This window comes from Danio rerio, chromosome 14 (genome assembly GCF_052040795.2).
Source record: "Danio rerio strain M-AB ecotype USA chromosome 14, GRCz13ab, whole genome shotgun sequence".
Lineage (NCBI taxonomy): Eukaryota > Metazoa > Chordata > Actinopteri > Cypriniformes > Danionidae > Danio > Danio rerio.
The window spans coordinates 37,239,818-37,255,929 of NC_141034.1; the positions used below are offsets into that span (position 1 = coordinate 37,239,818).

A 16,112-nucleotide genomic window follows, 5' to 3' on the forward strand; every position below is an offset into this window, starting at 1 on the left:
GACTAAAAGTATTCCATATCAAAACAAACTGTAAAAAAAAAAACAATATTTTTTATTATATTTTTATAGCCTATAAAAATAATGGTTTTGTTTTATTATTTAAAGTTACAACTCATTCCAAAAAATGTAAGATACTGTACGCAAAAATATTGTACAGTCCAATAATCTCTTCTTGATCACAAAAATAATTTTTATTGTATCACAAAAACTTATTTTTAATATATTTATTGAGTAAACTGTAACATTAATAGCATTTGGTACTATTTAAAAGTGTCTTCTTTTGTCTTTGTTTATTATAGACTTAATATCTAGACAATATAACTACGATCACTTTAGAATCACACTTCTACCAAGAATCAGGCTTATTGTGTTAGTGTTTAATTAACAGAAAATTAATATGAATTATTTCTTAGTAAATTTTTGCATCACAATTTTTTTAAATCAAGGTGCAACGTTGCATTGTCTGATTACATAGCATTCAAAATACACTGGAAAAATATTTACAGTTTTTTTTTAACTTCAGAAACAGGATGTGCAGCTAATTTTATATCAGAGTAAATAATCATGGGGCTTCTTTCACCTTCCAGCACCCCATGGTGTGTGGATGCACCACAGACTGTTTGTCTTCTTGATGCTACAAACGTGAATATGCTCCCCGCAACGTACGGCAATGCATTGTCCATTCATATCCTTTCATCTACACAGTGCTCAGCATAAATGAGTACACCCCTCACGAATCAATCTTTTAAATTCATATTTTTAAGGGAAGATATACAATATTATATTTGTGCATACACATTAGATTAGTCAGTAGTGAAGCCAAATCTGGAGTTTATCTAACAAAGTAACCGACAATAACGGCCCAAAAACTAGTACACCACAATTTATATGTTATAGAAAAATATTAAATACATATTTAAAAGAGGAAAAATCAAAAGAAGCATTTTTTTTTTCAATTTTAGTTGAAATTGTTTTGAATTTAATTGCATTACCTTTCAATGTCTAAATATGTTTGGTGACTAAAATATTTTTATTGTAAAATAATTTATTGTCCTCTCCTAACATTCCTTCCATCAATATGTGGATAAATCAGATTGCCATTTTCTTACCCTTAGAAAAACTGACTTAGGACTTAAGTCTTATGATTAGATATGATTTCTGGTATATCTGAAACCCTCTATGAGAAGTTTGGAGAATGTATCTTGAAAGACTATTTTTATTATTATTTTGTTCATTTTACCCTTCACAAAAGACTTGAATTACTACCCGATGGACGAAAGTATAATAGATAGTTATATTATTGTATATGATGACATGAGACACTTATACCACTGTTCTGTCATTGCAAATCTTTAAATAAATGTTTAAAATAAATAAATAACTAATTTAACTGTGGGCGAAGCAGTGGTGCAGTAGGTAGTGCTGTTGCCTCACAACAAGAAGGTTGCTGGGTCGCTGGTTCGATTCTCGGCTCAGTTGGCGTTTTTGTGTAGAGTTTGCATGTTCTCCCTGCGTAGCACCCGGTTTACTCCGGGTGCTACGGTTTCCCCCACAATCCAAAGACATGCGGTACAGGTGAATTGGGTTGGCTAAATTGTCCATAGTGTCTGAGTGTGTGTGAATGAGTGTTTGTGAATGTTTCCCAGAGATGGGTTGCATCTGGAAGGGTATCCGCTGCGTAAAAATGTGCTGGATAAGTTGGCGGTTCATTCCGCTGTGGCGAACCTAGATTAATAAAGGGACTAAGCCAACAAGAAAATGAATAAATGAATAATTTAAAGGATTTATTTTTATTAGGTTTTTAAATAAATAGGTCTTACACTTTATATTTTCTGATTTTTCATAGTATATGTATTAATTCTGTTACTTTTACCATATCAACCATTTGGTAGTGGCTGATATTTTAGAAATAATGGGATGTGTTGAAAAAAATGCATTGAATTTGTCAACTAGGAATGCAATCCAAAGTAATTGATCCCTGATTTTTTTTTCATTGAAGTATATAATTTTAGATTACAGATGTTCATTGGTATTTAATGTTAACAGATTTAAATGCAGATTTAAATGCTGATAAAAGCCACCATGTAAAGTGTATTATGCAGTAAATTGCAACATTTAGTTTTTGAATTAGAAAGATTAAGAGATAAATTCTTGTAAAATAAAAGCTAGTCATTTTTTACCTTTTTCTTTTTTTCCAAAGCATTTACAGACAATACATTTCAGGTTATGTCTTCAGGTTTGGCAGCAGATGTTTTACAGAGATATTTCTCGAATACACAATATTCGGCCTAGCATTGACCTTTCATACCCAAGTCTAACTGTGAGATGAAATATTTTTAAACCTGGCACAGATGTATAAATAAGCCTGTTTATTATTATTTTAATATTATTTATGTTGCAGACTTTAGGAAATCTTGTGTCCATCTCTCTGACCGCATGTCACAAGGATCATGTTTGTTTTTTTCATTCTCCTGTGCAATCAAGCCCTCTGAACTGATCACATTTCCCTCAGACCAGTACGGTGGCTAGATAAGACTCAGGCAGAAACAATTGCTGGAAGCCGAGCATGCAGAGGAGTGGGCTTTTAAGACATCTTATTTTTGAATCTAGTACCGTGAACACAATAAGAGACTTCACAAACCATTCTGTGTACGCAGCTTGAGCTCTTTCCTTCAGCTCAACAATGACCTCCCCTGTTAAAACAAAAAGCTCAGCGTTATCAGCACATACTTTCTTTGGGGTGAATGAGGTTTTAACTAGCAGAAGGTGATGAATATTATGTTTAAACAATGCTATTATACTATGTAATGGGCCAGACCTTTCAACACGGAAATTCTGAATATCAAAAGAGCAGGCCTAGTTCTCCATTTATCTTAAAATATTATTTAGAGCGCTTGTTTCTGAGGCTTTTATATTTCATTTTTATACTCTATTACTATTTATAATAAAAGTGCATTTAATATAGTGGAAATTGTGCGCTATAATGTAACTAAATATTAAATTTAAGTTTATTTGTACAGAGCTTTTTTACAATAATTATTGTTTCAATGCAGCTTAACAAAAGATGCACATTTTTGCATTACAATCACATAATTGCATTACTTTAAGTAAACCTCAGTTACTTTAGTTACAATCAAATAGCAGTTATTATATACAGACACCTGCAATTTTATAGCATACGAGTGATGTCCAAATAGCAAAATGATTGTAGTTGTTAATATTAATGAGGCTGGATTATTAATCTTGGCTTCACCACGCCAAATAAATTGTGTGAACCTGAATGAAATATTTTAGGGAGACATGATGAGTAACAGCAAGTTAAAAACCGTGTGTGAGACACCACCTTGCGGTCACTCAGCGGTATTACACTCCGGCTGAAGCGCGTCCTCGTGCGTGTTTTGGCGGGGAGCGGTCGCGAGGGGCAGCGTTGGTTTTTTTCCAGTCACACAGAAACTTCATACAAAATACAACTTTTTAAAATTACTTCAGATTTTTTAGATACACAAAATATAATATGGAGCAGTTTGCTGTCGAAGTAAAAGGTACGTTTGCGGTAAAAGAAACATATGTGGTACCAGTCAATTCAATGTATAAAAGATACGCTATTGTGTATTTACTATGAGATGAGCTATTGGGTTTTTTTTTCAAAACAATTATTTATCTTACATATTTTAAGTGATATTAATATAATGACAAATAACAGTTTCAACTTACCTTTTGTAAGTAATTTAACAGGTTATGTGAAGATATTTTGTGGTTTGACGTTCCTTTCACAGACCTGTCAGAGAAACTCCTCCACAGACAGAGCCATTCAGACATGGATGAAGTGATTGATTCCCTCTTCAAGGAGATTTTAACTCTAGATGAAGCTGCAAAACTACAGGATTCACAGGTGTGGAAAATACACTTCTTTTGAAATCTACGGAAGCCCCCAGGGATCTTGTAGCATTGTGTTTTGAAGACATGACGTCTTTATTTTGTTCTCGACATGAATATATATTATTTCGTATTTTAAGTTAACATCTTACACAGAAATCAGGTAATTGTGGTTCAATATTTAATAATTTAGTTGTATTTGTAGCTGGAGGAAATCGCCATCCAGTTGTGGAACTGGGCTGTCACCAAACGTGTTGGCACCTCAATTACAGAAGAGCAGAAGGCCAAAGGTCTGTCCTTGTATTAGTCTTTTGTTTTATTAACTTTAATATAAATTAGATTTTTTTTAAATAATAATACGTTTATTAATTAGGCCTAATAATTATAATTAATAATGATTTTACTTGCCTGTATTAAGTATCTATTTAATACTGCAGGGGGTATCAATCTGTGGTCTGGGAAATGTAGAAATGTTTAATAAATTAAAATAATTGGTCAATGTAGTTAATACAATTTTAAACATGTTTAAATTAGCCTTTTATGGACGCACAAATGAACATACTAGCAGGAGCGGACTTAATCAATAATCAAAGTTAGCAGCCGCCTAGGGCCCCAGGGAATTATGGGTCCCTGACCAATGCCAAGAAGCCTATATTAATCATATATCTCGTTTATACATTTTTTAATCATATGTTGTAAAATCTGTGTATAGAGTCTGTTCAAATAAAATAACATTGCTCAGTGAAAATGAACGGCTGCCGATTCACAAACAGCAATTATTCAGTTAACTTGGATGATCGTGAATTAAATTTGTTAAAACTTTTTTTTTATAATTTATATCAAAATCTTTTCACCAAAATGGCTCATTTAGTTTAAATAGTTGTAAATTAGTTTTTTTTTTTTTTTTTTGTGAATATATTACATTTAATTTTAAATAAAAGAAAAAGCTTCCAGTAAATATAGAAATATAGAAAATATACTTCAAATATTTTTATATACTTTTTATATATATTTATTTATTTAAATACTTTAACATGCTGTTTATTTACAATAATAATAATCTACAGCAGTGGTTCTCAAACTGTGGTACATGTACCACTAGTGGTACGCAGGCTTCCTTCTAGTGGTACCCGGAGGAATGAAATATGTCATGTACATGCTACACACATTTAAAAAAATGTATCAAAAATTATCTATATAATATGCCAAATATAACATATAGCCTTTATTTCTGAGGTAATCTGCCACATTTTTTAACTGTGCAGAGGTGTAGCTGCTTTACTGGGCCTACTACGCTATTGTATTTCAATACAGCTCATTTTGGTGGTACTTGGAGAGACCATTTTTTTTCTGAGGTGGTACTTGAGGAAAAAAGTTTGAGAACCACTGATCTACAGAGAAAAAAAAATGTATAAGAGAATGTTTTGAGTTTCAGTGCTAGGGCCCCATACCCAGAATTGCTTAGGGCCCCTGAATCACTAAATCCAGTTTATATTTTAATTTAATGCCATGTCACCAATTAAGGCTATTGTCATGGCAAGAACATTTCAGTTACAAACATCCAATCAAAAATGAACAAAAATTTTTACATAAATTAAATAAGATGTTTAGTGTTTAACCAAATCTAGTTTTAAAATGTCTTAAAACTTTGCGTGAGATTTTAGGTTGTATTTCATACAATTTGTTATTTTCCAATGCATCCCACTCCTCTTGCCACTTATTTAAAATGTAAACATTGATAAAATGTCTCATCTCTGGCATTTGTTCACCACTTGTTTCAAAGCATTCTTAGCAGCCACATCAGCTCACTCATTTCCTGAAAGTCCAAGATGTCCTGGAACCCAATAAAAAATGGTATGACAAAACTGGTTTTGTAGATGGTGAACTTTAGTTAAACATTATCAATGAAAGGATGATCATTTTTTGAAGATTCCGTCACTTGGAGGCATGATTTGGAGTCTGAAAAATTATTCTTTTGTTGGACATTTTCTATATATTCCAAGTAAAAGTAAAGCACGGGCTTCAGCTATGAATATTGAGCATTCTTTTGGCAGACTAATTTCATAACGTTGTTCAGCCACCATTACTGCAGCTACGCCCCTTTCCACTTTTGAACAATCTGTAAAAATTGGTGAGTGTAGAGCAGGTGTGACCAACCCTGTTCCTGAAGTTCGACCTCCCTGCAGATTTCAGTTGCAACCCATATGAAATACACCTGCCTGTAATTATCAAGTGCTGTTCAGGTCCTAATTAATTGGTTCAAGTGTGTTTGATCAGGGTTGGAGCTGAACTTTGCAGGAAGGTCGATATCCAGGAACAGGGTTGAGCACCACTGGTGTCGAGAATATTGGCTTCTACTAGTATAAAGAAGACAAACAATTGTAAAAAAAAAAAAAAAACATAATTTAACGATAGTACAATAATTTTAGTATAAACATTATTAAATTTAATCAATTAATTATGCAAAATGTCAATTAATAGATGCAGATTTTGTTAATATGTTGTTAAAAATAAATAATTATATAAATGTGTATATAGTTAATATATTATAAAATGTGCTAATGCAATAGAGCTATATAATTAATAATATTTTGGACATTTATAGCAACATTTTACAGTACAATTTGTGACTTTTACACAAGAAACCTTAGATGCATTTAGCATTTTAGGATAGGTTCATGGCATCTAAACAGTTGTAAACCCCTGTATTACAGTTTTTGGGTGCCAATCAATCTTTGTTTTCTATCACTGACAGAGATATAGTTAATATCCTTGAATACAAACAAATAAAAATGTTAAAGTGTATCCCAGATGTTTACATAGATGTCAATTATTTAATTATTTAATACTCTACAAATTTGTTTTAGTGCGTCATGTGGCATGCAGACTTCTGTATTCATGCGGGCCTGAGAACCCATCAGAGAGTATCGTGCGCAAGCAAATACTGGTTAGTGAAAAATTATTTCCAGCAGTCTTGTTTATTAGCTTGTACTAATTTGACATTCACACAGAAGTCAGTAATAAAGTGGTTCATGCATATGCACAGTACATTTGTTTATTTCCATCCCTTGTGCATGCTCCTTGCATATTTGACTGAAATCTTACTTGTTTGTTTCTCAGATGGCCAGTAAAACTGGGAGAACATGGCTCGATTGTAAAAACTCCAAGTCTGCGGATGCTTTTTTGAGCATGGCTGTCAATGTATGTATGAATTCATTGGAAAAAACTGACAATAATGGCAGAACAAGAAAAAATTGCATATAATAAATAAATATATAATGCTATTGTGTGGTGGAATATTGATAAGTACCCATAATTATTTTTCACATTTTGGTAGTGTACTTACTGTAAAGTGTTTTGGGTTGACTTTTCCAATATTATTTAAAACTTGGTTACTCTCTGAACCCAGCCCGTCTCGTTGTAAATTTATTATTTATTTAATGCTTTTTCTGGATTAATTTTACATCCATAAATGAAAAGTTATTCCTTTTTTATTTTCAGAAACGATTTTGATAATATGTGAACTAGGGCTGCAGAATGCAATTAAAATTTCTGCAGTTCTGCAGTCTTTGTAAATGTTTTTTTCTTGCATCGAAATAAATAAGACACAATAATATTGACGTAATACATGAATAAGAAACCACAAATATGCTACTTTTACAGAGCCTGGAGACTCTTTACAGCAGACTAACATCCCATGGAGATGGAGAAGATATGAACACACCAAAGGGCGACATAGAGAAAGACCTGTTGCGGATTTTGTCTTATCAGGCAGAATCTGTTAGTAGAGATTGCTTAGCATGTGCAAATGTGTGTATTTTTTATATGCAAATTTATTTTTGTTTTTATAGGCTGTATCTCAAGAGCAACACCAAGTGGCAGTGTCATGCATACAGCGATGTAAAGAAATCCTTCTACGCCTCCCTAAAGAGGTGGACAAAGTGGTGCAATTTTTAAATTCTGATTTAAGAGAGCGAAAATTTATAGTATAAATGGAAATAATGCTGCCTCTGTGAAATCCTGTTTAGACTGGCTATCTCTCCCTCATCTGTTACAACTTTGGGGTTGACACTTACAGTCAGGGAAAGCATGAAGAGAGCACATTTTGGCTTAGGTAAGGATCTCTGTAGTAATATAATAAATATACTACCTTTCAAAGTTTGGGCTTAGCAGAACATAGTTTTTGAAATAAGACTTATGCACACCAAAGATACAATTATTTGATTCATTATAGTAAAATAAATTTGCTAAATAAATACTTCAACAATGAATCTTATTTGTTTTTTAAGCAAAGCAGAATCACCCCAATCTTTAGTGTCACATCATCCTTCAGAAATCAATAGTGAAGTTTATTTATAAACTAATTTTGAGAGGAGCATGTGGTTATGATTGATCATTCATGGCTGGTCCCACATTAACTAACACATGATTCACCTATCAGCCTATTCCTAACTAACTAATTAAATAATCAGAGTTTCTTCAGTTATCTTCGCCTTAAAGAATCCCCCATTCCACCCCTACTTTTCCACCTTTCCTTTACTAGGTGGCACAGTGGCCAAGTGGTTTGCACTATTGCCTCACAGGAAGAACGCCACTTGTCTAAATCCTTAACAGGCCAGTTGTTCTCCCCGTGTTGGCGTGGGTTTCCTCTGGGTTCTCTGGTTTTCTCCCACAGTCCAAAAAACATGCATCATTAGTAAATTGATTAATCTAAATTTGCACTTTAGTAGAGCTCTTAACTAGCTGTATATCTCTCTCTATATAACAATTTTAATCTGTCATCAGCTCTAAATAAGGGGAAGTTCTTGAGACTAACCTGAGCTTAAACTCCCCTCTCGCCCTAATGGGAGAAAGCCCAAGGCTCAAGGACATTGACCTCAGGGCTTTCTCCCGGGGCAGCATGCCAAACTTGCTTCATAAATTAAACATCAGCTAAGTGTGAACTTGGTAAAAATAATCTGATTTGGTGTTCACGAAAAATTTCTTAATGTTTTTGTGGACGCTGTGATATCCGTTTTCATGAGGATTATTTAAATAGAAAGTTCAAATGAACAGCATTCATTTAAACAGAAGTATTTTATAACTCTTTAATTGTCCTTGCGGTCACATCTTCAATTTAATTACTAATTTTTAATAAAAATATTAAAAGGTCTTCCAAAGAAAGACCTAAAACTGACCCAAAACTTTTGTGCAATATTGCCACAACATTAGTGTTGTTATGATAGCTATTTGCACTATAAGGACATTTCCCATGTGTTGAAAGTTTTTTTTTTTTCTTCTGGTTAACACATTCTTAATCTGCATTGCAGCCAAAGTTATGATATAGGCAAGATGAACATGAAGTATTCACCAGGATCAGAGATGCAAGTAAGAAACATTAGATGTGACTGAAATTAATAGACTTGGTGGAATTGGACTTTTCTGATTTGAATTGTATATTAGTATAATTCTGGGCAGAATAGTTTAGAGTTCACATTCATTTTTTTTACACCTGTCTGTTTATTTCCATGCTTAAATTAGATTTTGAATCTCAGATATTTATTGTGGTCTTCGACTGTTTTTGTATTGAATGCGTTGTCTAATTTCTTATTCCTCCAGGCCAAAGTCTTGAGGCTTCTTGCAACAGTTTATTTGGAGTGGGACCATCAGAAGTATCTAGAAAAAGCTCTTCAGGCTGTGAGCTTGGCAAATAAGGTAAAGTATCCCTAGTGCAGCTATTTTCTATTAAAGTAGATGATCAGATTTAAGTGTAGCACAGCTTTGTTTTATTACATCATGTTTGTTATTTTTTTTTCAGGAGCACATGCAGTTGTCAGGTCTTTACTTGAAGATCCGTATCCTAGTGAAAGGCTGTAGCCCAGATGAAGCAGTAAAATCCGGTGAGCCATGTTATTTCACAAAAAAATAAAAAAATTACTCCACAAATGTTGTCCTAAACATGTTGCTTTCCCTGTCCTGTCAGGACTGTCAGAGCTGCTGGACTGTGAGGTTCCACTGGAAGTGTGTTTGAGCACAGTAAAGCTGCTTGTAGAAGAGAACAGGTATGACCTTTCATGTTTCTAAACAGGCACAAAAATATCCTGAGATCTGTAGTTGAAAGAGACATTACAGAGGCACTGACATGTTGTTGTTTCAGGGAGGCTTTGGCCTTTGACTTCCTGAAGCGAGTGTGTCAGCATTTTGAGTCGTCTCCTGAACTGGGCTCTGCTCTGCTCATGCATATAGAGCTGCTGCTGCAGCGGGACAAAGAGCTGCTGGCCAAGCAGAAGATCGAGGATGCTATTACTGGTGCTCAAAAGTATTTTGTTATTATGTGAAGCAACCGAGTCATTGTTATTTTATAGTTTTAAGCAAGAGTGCATTTCATGTCATTATACTGTATGAAACATGTGACCCTTCGCACAATGTTTTCTCTGTTAAACAAGTCATAGTGCTCCCACTGTTTACTTCTGTGATTCCCTGGAAAACACTTAATATTTTCATCTTGGTTTCAAATAGAAGCAAACACTGGGACACAATGAGAAGGCTCAGTTGAACTGAATTTAATTGTTTAATTGGTAACACTTTAATTGAAAAAGTGTTTATAAGACTGTCATTAAACCTTTATAATCAACATAATATATATATATATATATATATATATATATATATATATATATATATATATATATATATATATATAAACAACTGTCATTAAGTGTCATTCACTCAGTTATGGTGTTTTAAACAAATACATAAACAAATACATCACAATCTGTTTTTGTCATGACAACTTGATATTACCAAGACAACAAAACTTGTCATAAACCTGTCGTAAACATGATTGTCATGAAGCCGTTATTATTGTGTCATAAATTTATTGTAGCGTCATTAATTATAATTTTTTTATCTCGACTACAGTGGTACAAGCTGAGTTTGTCTTTAAAAGGTCATTAAAAATTACTGACACTGTTAAACTTATTTAATGAGACATATTAATGACAAATGCAATTTTTTCACTGAAAACATCTTCAGAAAAACATTCATGACAATTATAATGCCTCATGACAATCATGTTTATGACAAGTTATTTTGTCTTGGTAATGGTATCATGACAAAGATGAAGACTGGTTGTGATGTATTTGTTTGCCAGCAGTTATAACAAACAATGTTATCTTTAAATTTAAAATGGCATTACTGAACAAATGACACTTAATAACAGTTGTCATAAGCATGCACAAGATCTCACTCACATTCACGACATGTGTCATCTCATAGATTTTATGACAGTTTTATGAACTGCCCATCAATTGTTACCATTTATTGTTTTCTAGGACATTATACTGGAAAACAACTAGCACCACAGACTCTTTCATCTCTGCATCTTCTTCTCTGGGATAGAGCTTCCAAAAACTTTGAAGTATTTCATGCAGTTTTACATGTTTAAAATCTACGCTTTGTGATACCCATGCATCTATTTATTTTCTTTTATTACAATTTGATTTTTACCTATAGAAAATCCTGATAATATTACTATTACAATCTCCCTTTAAATAATGTTATCATACATTACTATAGTAGTTTTATAACAATATTTATGTATTTACTGTCACTTTTGATCATTTTGATGCATTCTAACTACATAAAAATAAGAGTTCTTTAAGAAAATACTGAACAAACTTTTAGATATTAATTAGGCTTAAAATGCAAAGACAGACTCCGCCAAAAAACGTGATTGTTTATACTGTATACATTTTCTTATATCGTACAGGATGCATGACCAGTATAGCTCTTTATTTTGAGCTATGGGAGACAGTTCTGTCATGCTTGGTTTTTGCACAGGCCAAGAACTTTTCAGAAGCTCTGCAGTGGTATAACTACTCACTGAGCTTCTACAAAGCAGGCGAGCTGGATCCCAACTTGGCTAAACTACAGAGAAACCGATCCTCCTGTTTTCTGCACCTACAACAACTTGATAAGGTAGTTGGCACAATAATTTAGGTTGCATTTTTTAGGCTATACATACATCCATGCATAAATATGTTGGTAACACTACTGATATCTTGTTGAAGGCCAAAGAGGCTGTAGAAGAGGCAGCAAGGATTGATTCAGCCAATATTTTCACACAGTTTAACATCTACAAGATTGCTATTTTTGAAAACAATGCTGAGAAAGGTAAAGGAGATGATGTAAACCAACACTGTGAACACATGCGTCTGACTGGACAGTACCAAAGGTTCAAATGATCATGCAAAATATCAGGGAGTTTCATCAGGAAATATAAGGGAATTGCTTTAAACCACTGTTAAAAAGTTTGGGCCATTCTTTAAATTTTTAGTAAGAAATAATGCATTTATTCAGCAAAGAATAAATAGAGTAAAGACACTTATAATGTTACACTAGAGTTCTGTTTCAAATAAATGCAGCTGTTGTGAACTTTCTATATATAGAAATGTATCCTAAAAATAAAAGCATGTCATTTTCCCAAAACATGAAGCAGCACTTTTTGCAGCATTGGTAATTATAATTTGAGCATATTCATCACAGTCAGCAAGTCGCATGATTTCGGAAGGATCATGCAACTCTGAAGACTGAAGTCAGGGCTTATGAAAATTAATTTTCTTGTCACAACAATAAGTCAAATTCGAAAAAATTCACCTAAACTCAGCCCCAAAAATCCCTTTAAAAATGTAATTTAAAGGTGAACATCTGTCTTTGGTGTGTTAATAAGCTGCTGCGGCTCTGAGAGGGATTGGCATTCTGGCTAAAGCTCCAGTTAGCAGTGAGGACAGACTTCTTGTGACTGAGAACGCAGCAGCAAACCTCCTCAGCCTGGCAGCACAGATCGCCCTTGAGGTTCGTTTTATTAAACCATATTTAATTCTTCTGAATATTTATCCGGTTTATTTTAAATTAATAAATGGCACAAAGGAAGGTTTGGGGGCTTAATTGCCTGTATGTCTGAAGTACTTTTCACCAAAGTGACTTTTTACTGCAGCATGAGCAACAGGAAACAGCCATTAAAGCCCTGGAGACTCTGTGTGAACACTCAGAAGATGTTCCTCAAACCCTCACTGCTTTGAGGTCAGTCACACATTAACTCTAACCTTTGACCGTGAGCTTTACACTATAATTTTTTACATCAGTGTTCCGGTTCCCATTTGGTAATGACATATATTTTCAGTCATTTGATCACAAGTGGTTAACAACACTTTTAAAGGGGCATACTATGTAACAAAATCAATGCCAAAAGTATTGAAATAAAAAGCTTGTCGGATAGCACTAACTGAAAAAAATAATACATTGAATTAACAAGTGCTTGCATTTCAATGACTTGAATTGCAGGGGTTTGTAATTAAGTAAATTAACATTTATTTACATCGTTTATTTAAGCTGTGAATATTTCAATTCAAAATACATTTTCACTTAAATTCAATACTTCATTTTCAACTTCCAGATTTCACCTCCAAAGTATTCAGTTCTGTTTAAATTTATAAGTTGCTCAAAGCAATAGATTGCAGACTAACCATCTCCAGAGTTCTGCTTTTTTTACTAGCAGGTAAAGATGGAGCAATTTAAGATTTCAATCTGCAATCTTTTGCTTTTCCTGCAGTTTCCGGATGTAATGTTGAATTTTAACAGCTGAATTTGAACCACTGAAATAATAATAATAATAATAATAATTCCTTACATTTATAAATTTCTTTTCTGTGTACTAAAATTGCTTTACATATGGAATTGTGTAAAAGAAGTGAATTTTTGATCGGAAATAAAATGAACTGAAAATTGCCCTTTGAATATTATACTTCGTAGATTTAAACATAACTGAATATTTTGAAGGTTGAATATGAAGTGTTGAATTTAAGTATGAAAATGTGTTTTAAATTAAAATATTTACAGCTTAAATAAACAGCTATGTCTAATTTCAAGACCTAAAATGGCAAACCCTGGCAGTTAAAGTCACTGAAATGCAAGCACTTGTTAATTCAATGTATTATCTTTTTTCAGTTTGTGCTGTCCGACAAGCTTTTTATTTCAATAATGTTTGCATTGGTTTTGTTCCATAGAATTGATTGTGATGCATAAGTAGTGTTGAATAATTCCATGTTATGTGGCTAACAATTGAGCAAAAAGCGAGCGAATAAAAAGGATGTGAATGACAAGTATGATTTTGATCATAATCAGTTTTGGTACAGCATAGTAAACTCTGCAAAACTTATTATATCTCGGCCCATACCAATCATTTGTTATCTTTTGGGGTTGTTTAAAGGGATAGTTCGCCCAAAAATAAAAATCCTGCCATCATTTGAACAACTTGTTCAGATCCTGTTAGAGTTTCTTTCTTCTGTTAAACACAAAAGGAAGATATGCATACTGATAAATAGTAGAAAAAAACAGCCATTTACTTGTATAGTATATATTTTTTACTAGTATGGATGTCAATGGCTGTTTTTTCCAGCTTTATTCAGTTTTATTTTATATTCTACAAAAGAAAGAAACTTGAGTGTGAGTAAATGGTGGGAAAATTTTAATTCTGTGTGAACTATCCCTTCAATAACATTTGATTCCATCATGAGCAATTATAAGCATTTACTCTGCAAAAGTAGACAAGCTCAAGTTTAGACCCTGTTTACACCTGTATTTAGCGTTATTCACAAGAGGGTTTGTGCTGGCTCAAGCTGTTAGAAAATCTGGGCCAATGTTTTTTCAGGTGTTTAGTGCGACTTGCTCTTTCAACACTGGAAAACATCAGCGAGGAAAACAGGTTAGTAGATCAGTGGTACAGAAATTCTGACAAACTCAGCAGCTCCCTTTGTCTCACTTCATCTATTTCTAAAACAGGAATGCCAGCTTGGATATCCTCTTGTCATACCTAAAAACAGGTAGGCTTTACCATCATTTGTCTTTACACTGCTGTTTTATGTCTGCTCTGATTTATGCAATACTGTAACTAAATTTACAGCTCTTCAGAAATTATCACAAGTCTGCCATATTCCTGGTCAGAGAGCAGAGCAGCGTTCAGAAGATGCTAACTGGTTCAGGAGAATTGGTGCTCTTTTTATAAACCTCCAACAGTTTGAGAAATATTTGTCTATTGGTAGTTATGTTTGATTGAATGTGCATGTGTTGTAAATTGGCTGTCTTTCTGACTCTCAGCATGGAACTCTGCCCTTCAGTGTGAGCACAGTCCTGTTCGGATGAAGGATTTCTTTCTTCTCTCGTTTCAAGTAAGTTAAGATACAGTCCCTCATAAGCCCTGCCTATACTTTTTTTATACACTACCTGACAAAAACCTTGTTGTATATCCCAGTTGTAAGAGCAACAAATAATAACTCGACTTTAAGTTGATCATTTGGAAAGTGGTAAAAGGTAGATTTTTCAGATAAATCATCTGTTGAACTGCATCCCAATCATCACAAATACTGCAGAACACCTACTGGAATGCGCATGGACCCAAGATTCTCATAGAAATCAGTCACATCAGTTACATTCAGTATGGGGGCATGCAAGAGATCTGCAGAGTAAATGAAAACATCATCAGCCTGAGGTATCAAGACATTTGTGCTGCCCATTACATTACAAACCACAGGAGAGAAAAATTATCCTTCCACATCAAGGTTCCTGAAAGCAAAGAAGGTCAAGGTGCTCCAGGATTGGCCAGCCCAGTCACCAGATATGAACAAGATTGAGTATGTCTGGGGTAAGATGGAGGAGGCATCGAAGAGGAATCCAAATAATCTTGATTGACAACTGCATCTTGTTCTCCTGCAAGAACGCTTTCTTTGCCATTCCAGATGACTTTATTAATGAGTTATTTGAGTCATTGTAGAGGTGGATGGATGGAGTCCTCCAAGCTCATAAGAATCATACACAATATTCATTCTTTTTCCACTGCACCATGACTTTATATTCTATACTGTACATTATTTCTGTTAAGTGACAAGACGTTTGTCTAAGCTAAGTTAGACCTTACTGTCCTAATTAAATAACTAAAAATCAAGGCATGATAATACTTTATGTTGGTAAAATACACATAATCTACAGGCCCTTGCCTTTCATATAAGCCAATTCTGATACCAAATGATCAACTAGAAGTTAATATATTATTTGTTGTTGCTAAAACTTGGATAGGCGACAAGACTTTTGTCAGGTAGTGTACAAGAAACTCAAGGCATGTGTACAGTGAACAACATATTTCTATTATCAGTGAGTGCACACACTGTACATGTGTAGGATGCTCACGTATACACATAATT

The 16,112-nt window shown here is 33.7% G+C and overlaps 1 protein-coding gene across 10 annotated transcripts in view; it reads left to right on the forward strand.

Annotated features, from left to right (window-relative positions):
* The first annotated feature begins 3,391 nt into the window (after positions 1 to 3,391).
* Positions 3,392 to 16,112, forward strand: part of tex11 (testis expressed 11) — a 47,628-nt gene continuing 34,907 nt past the window's right edge. For 9 of the 10 annotated variants that reach the window (XR_015507640.1, XR_015507636.1, XR_015507639.1 and 6 more), the window contains exons 1-22: positions 3,392 to 3,542; positions 3,777 to 3,892; positions 4,082 to 4,166; positions 6,744 to 6,823; positions 6,997 to 7,077; positions 7,540 to 7,656; positions 7,728 to 7,808; positions 7,905 to 7,990; positions 9,186 to 9,243; positions 9,475 to 9,570; positions 9,674 to 9,755; positions 9,839 to 9,917; positions 10,013 to 10,164; positions 11,190 to 11,275; positions 11,698 to 11,835; positions 11,928 to 12,030; positions 12,587 to 12,711; positions 12,854 to 12,939; positions 14,567 to 14,620; positions 14,698 to 14,738; positions 14,819 to 14,905; positions 15,013 to 15,083. Coding sequence is in view for 4 of the 10 variants with exons in the window: in XM_087281762.1 (XP_087137888.1) it covers positions 3,515 to 3,542; positions 3,777 to 3,892; positions 4,082 to 4,166; positions 6,744 to 6,823; positions 6,997 to 7,077; positions 7,540 to 7,656; positions 7,728 to 7,808; positions 7,905 to 7,990; positions 9,186 to 9,243; positions 9,475 to 9,570; positions 9,674 to 9,755; positions 9,839 to 9,917; positions 10,013 to 10,164; positions 11,190 to 11,275; positions 11,698 to 11,835; positions 11,928 to 12,030; positions 12,587 to 12,711; positions 12,854 to 12,939; positions 14,567 to 14,620; positions 14,698 to 14,738; positions 14,819 to 14,905; positions 15,013 to 15,083 (1,932 nt within the window). In the remaining 6 variants the exon portion in view is untranslated. Of the gene's footprint in view, positions 3,543 to 3,776; positions 3,893 to 4,081; positions 4,167 to 6,743; positions 6,824 to 6,996; positions 7,078 to 7,377; positions 7,448 to 7,539; positions 7,657 to 7,727; positions 7,809 to 7,904; positions 7,991 to 9,185; positions 9,244 to 9,474; positions 9,571 to 9,673; positions 9,756 to 9,838; positions 9,918 to 10,012; positions 10,165 to 11,189; positions 11,276 to 11,697; positions 11,836 to 11,927; positions 12,031 to 12,586; positions 12,712 to 12,853; positions 12,940 to 14,566; positions 14,621 to 14,697; positions 14,739 to 14,818; positions 14,906 to 15,012; positions 15,084 to 16,112 lie in introns of those variants that run through there. The other variant, XM_087281764.1, reaches the window with a different exon arrangement.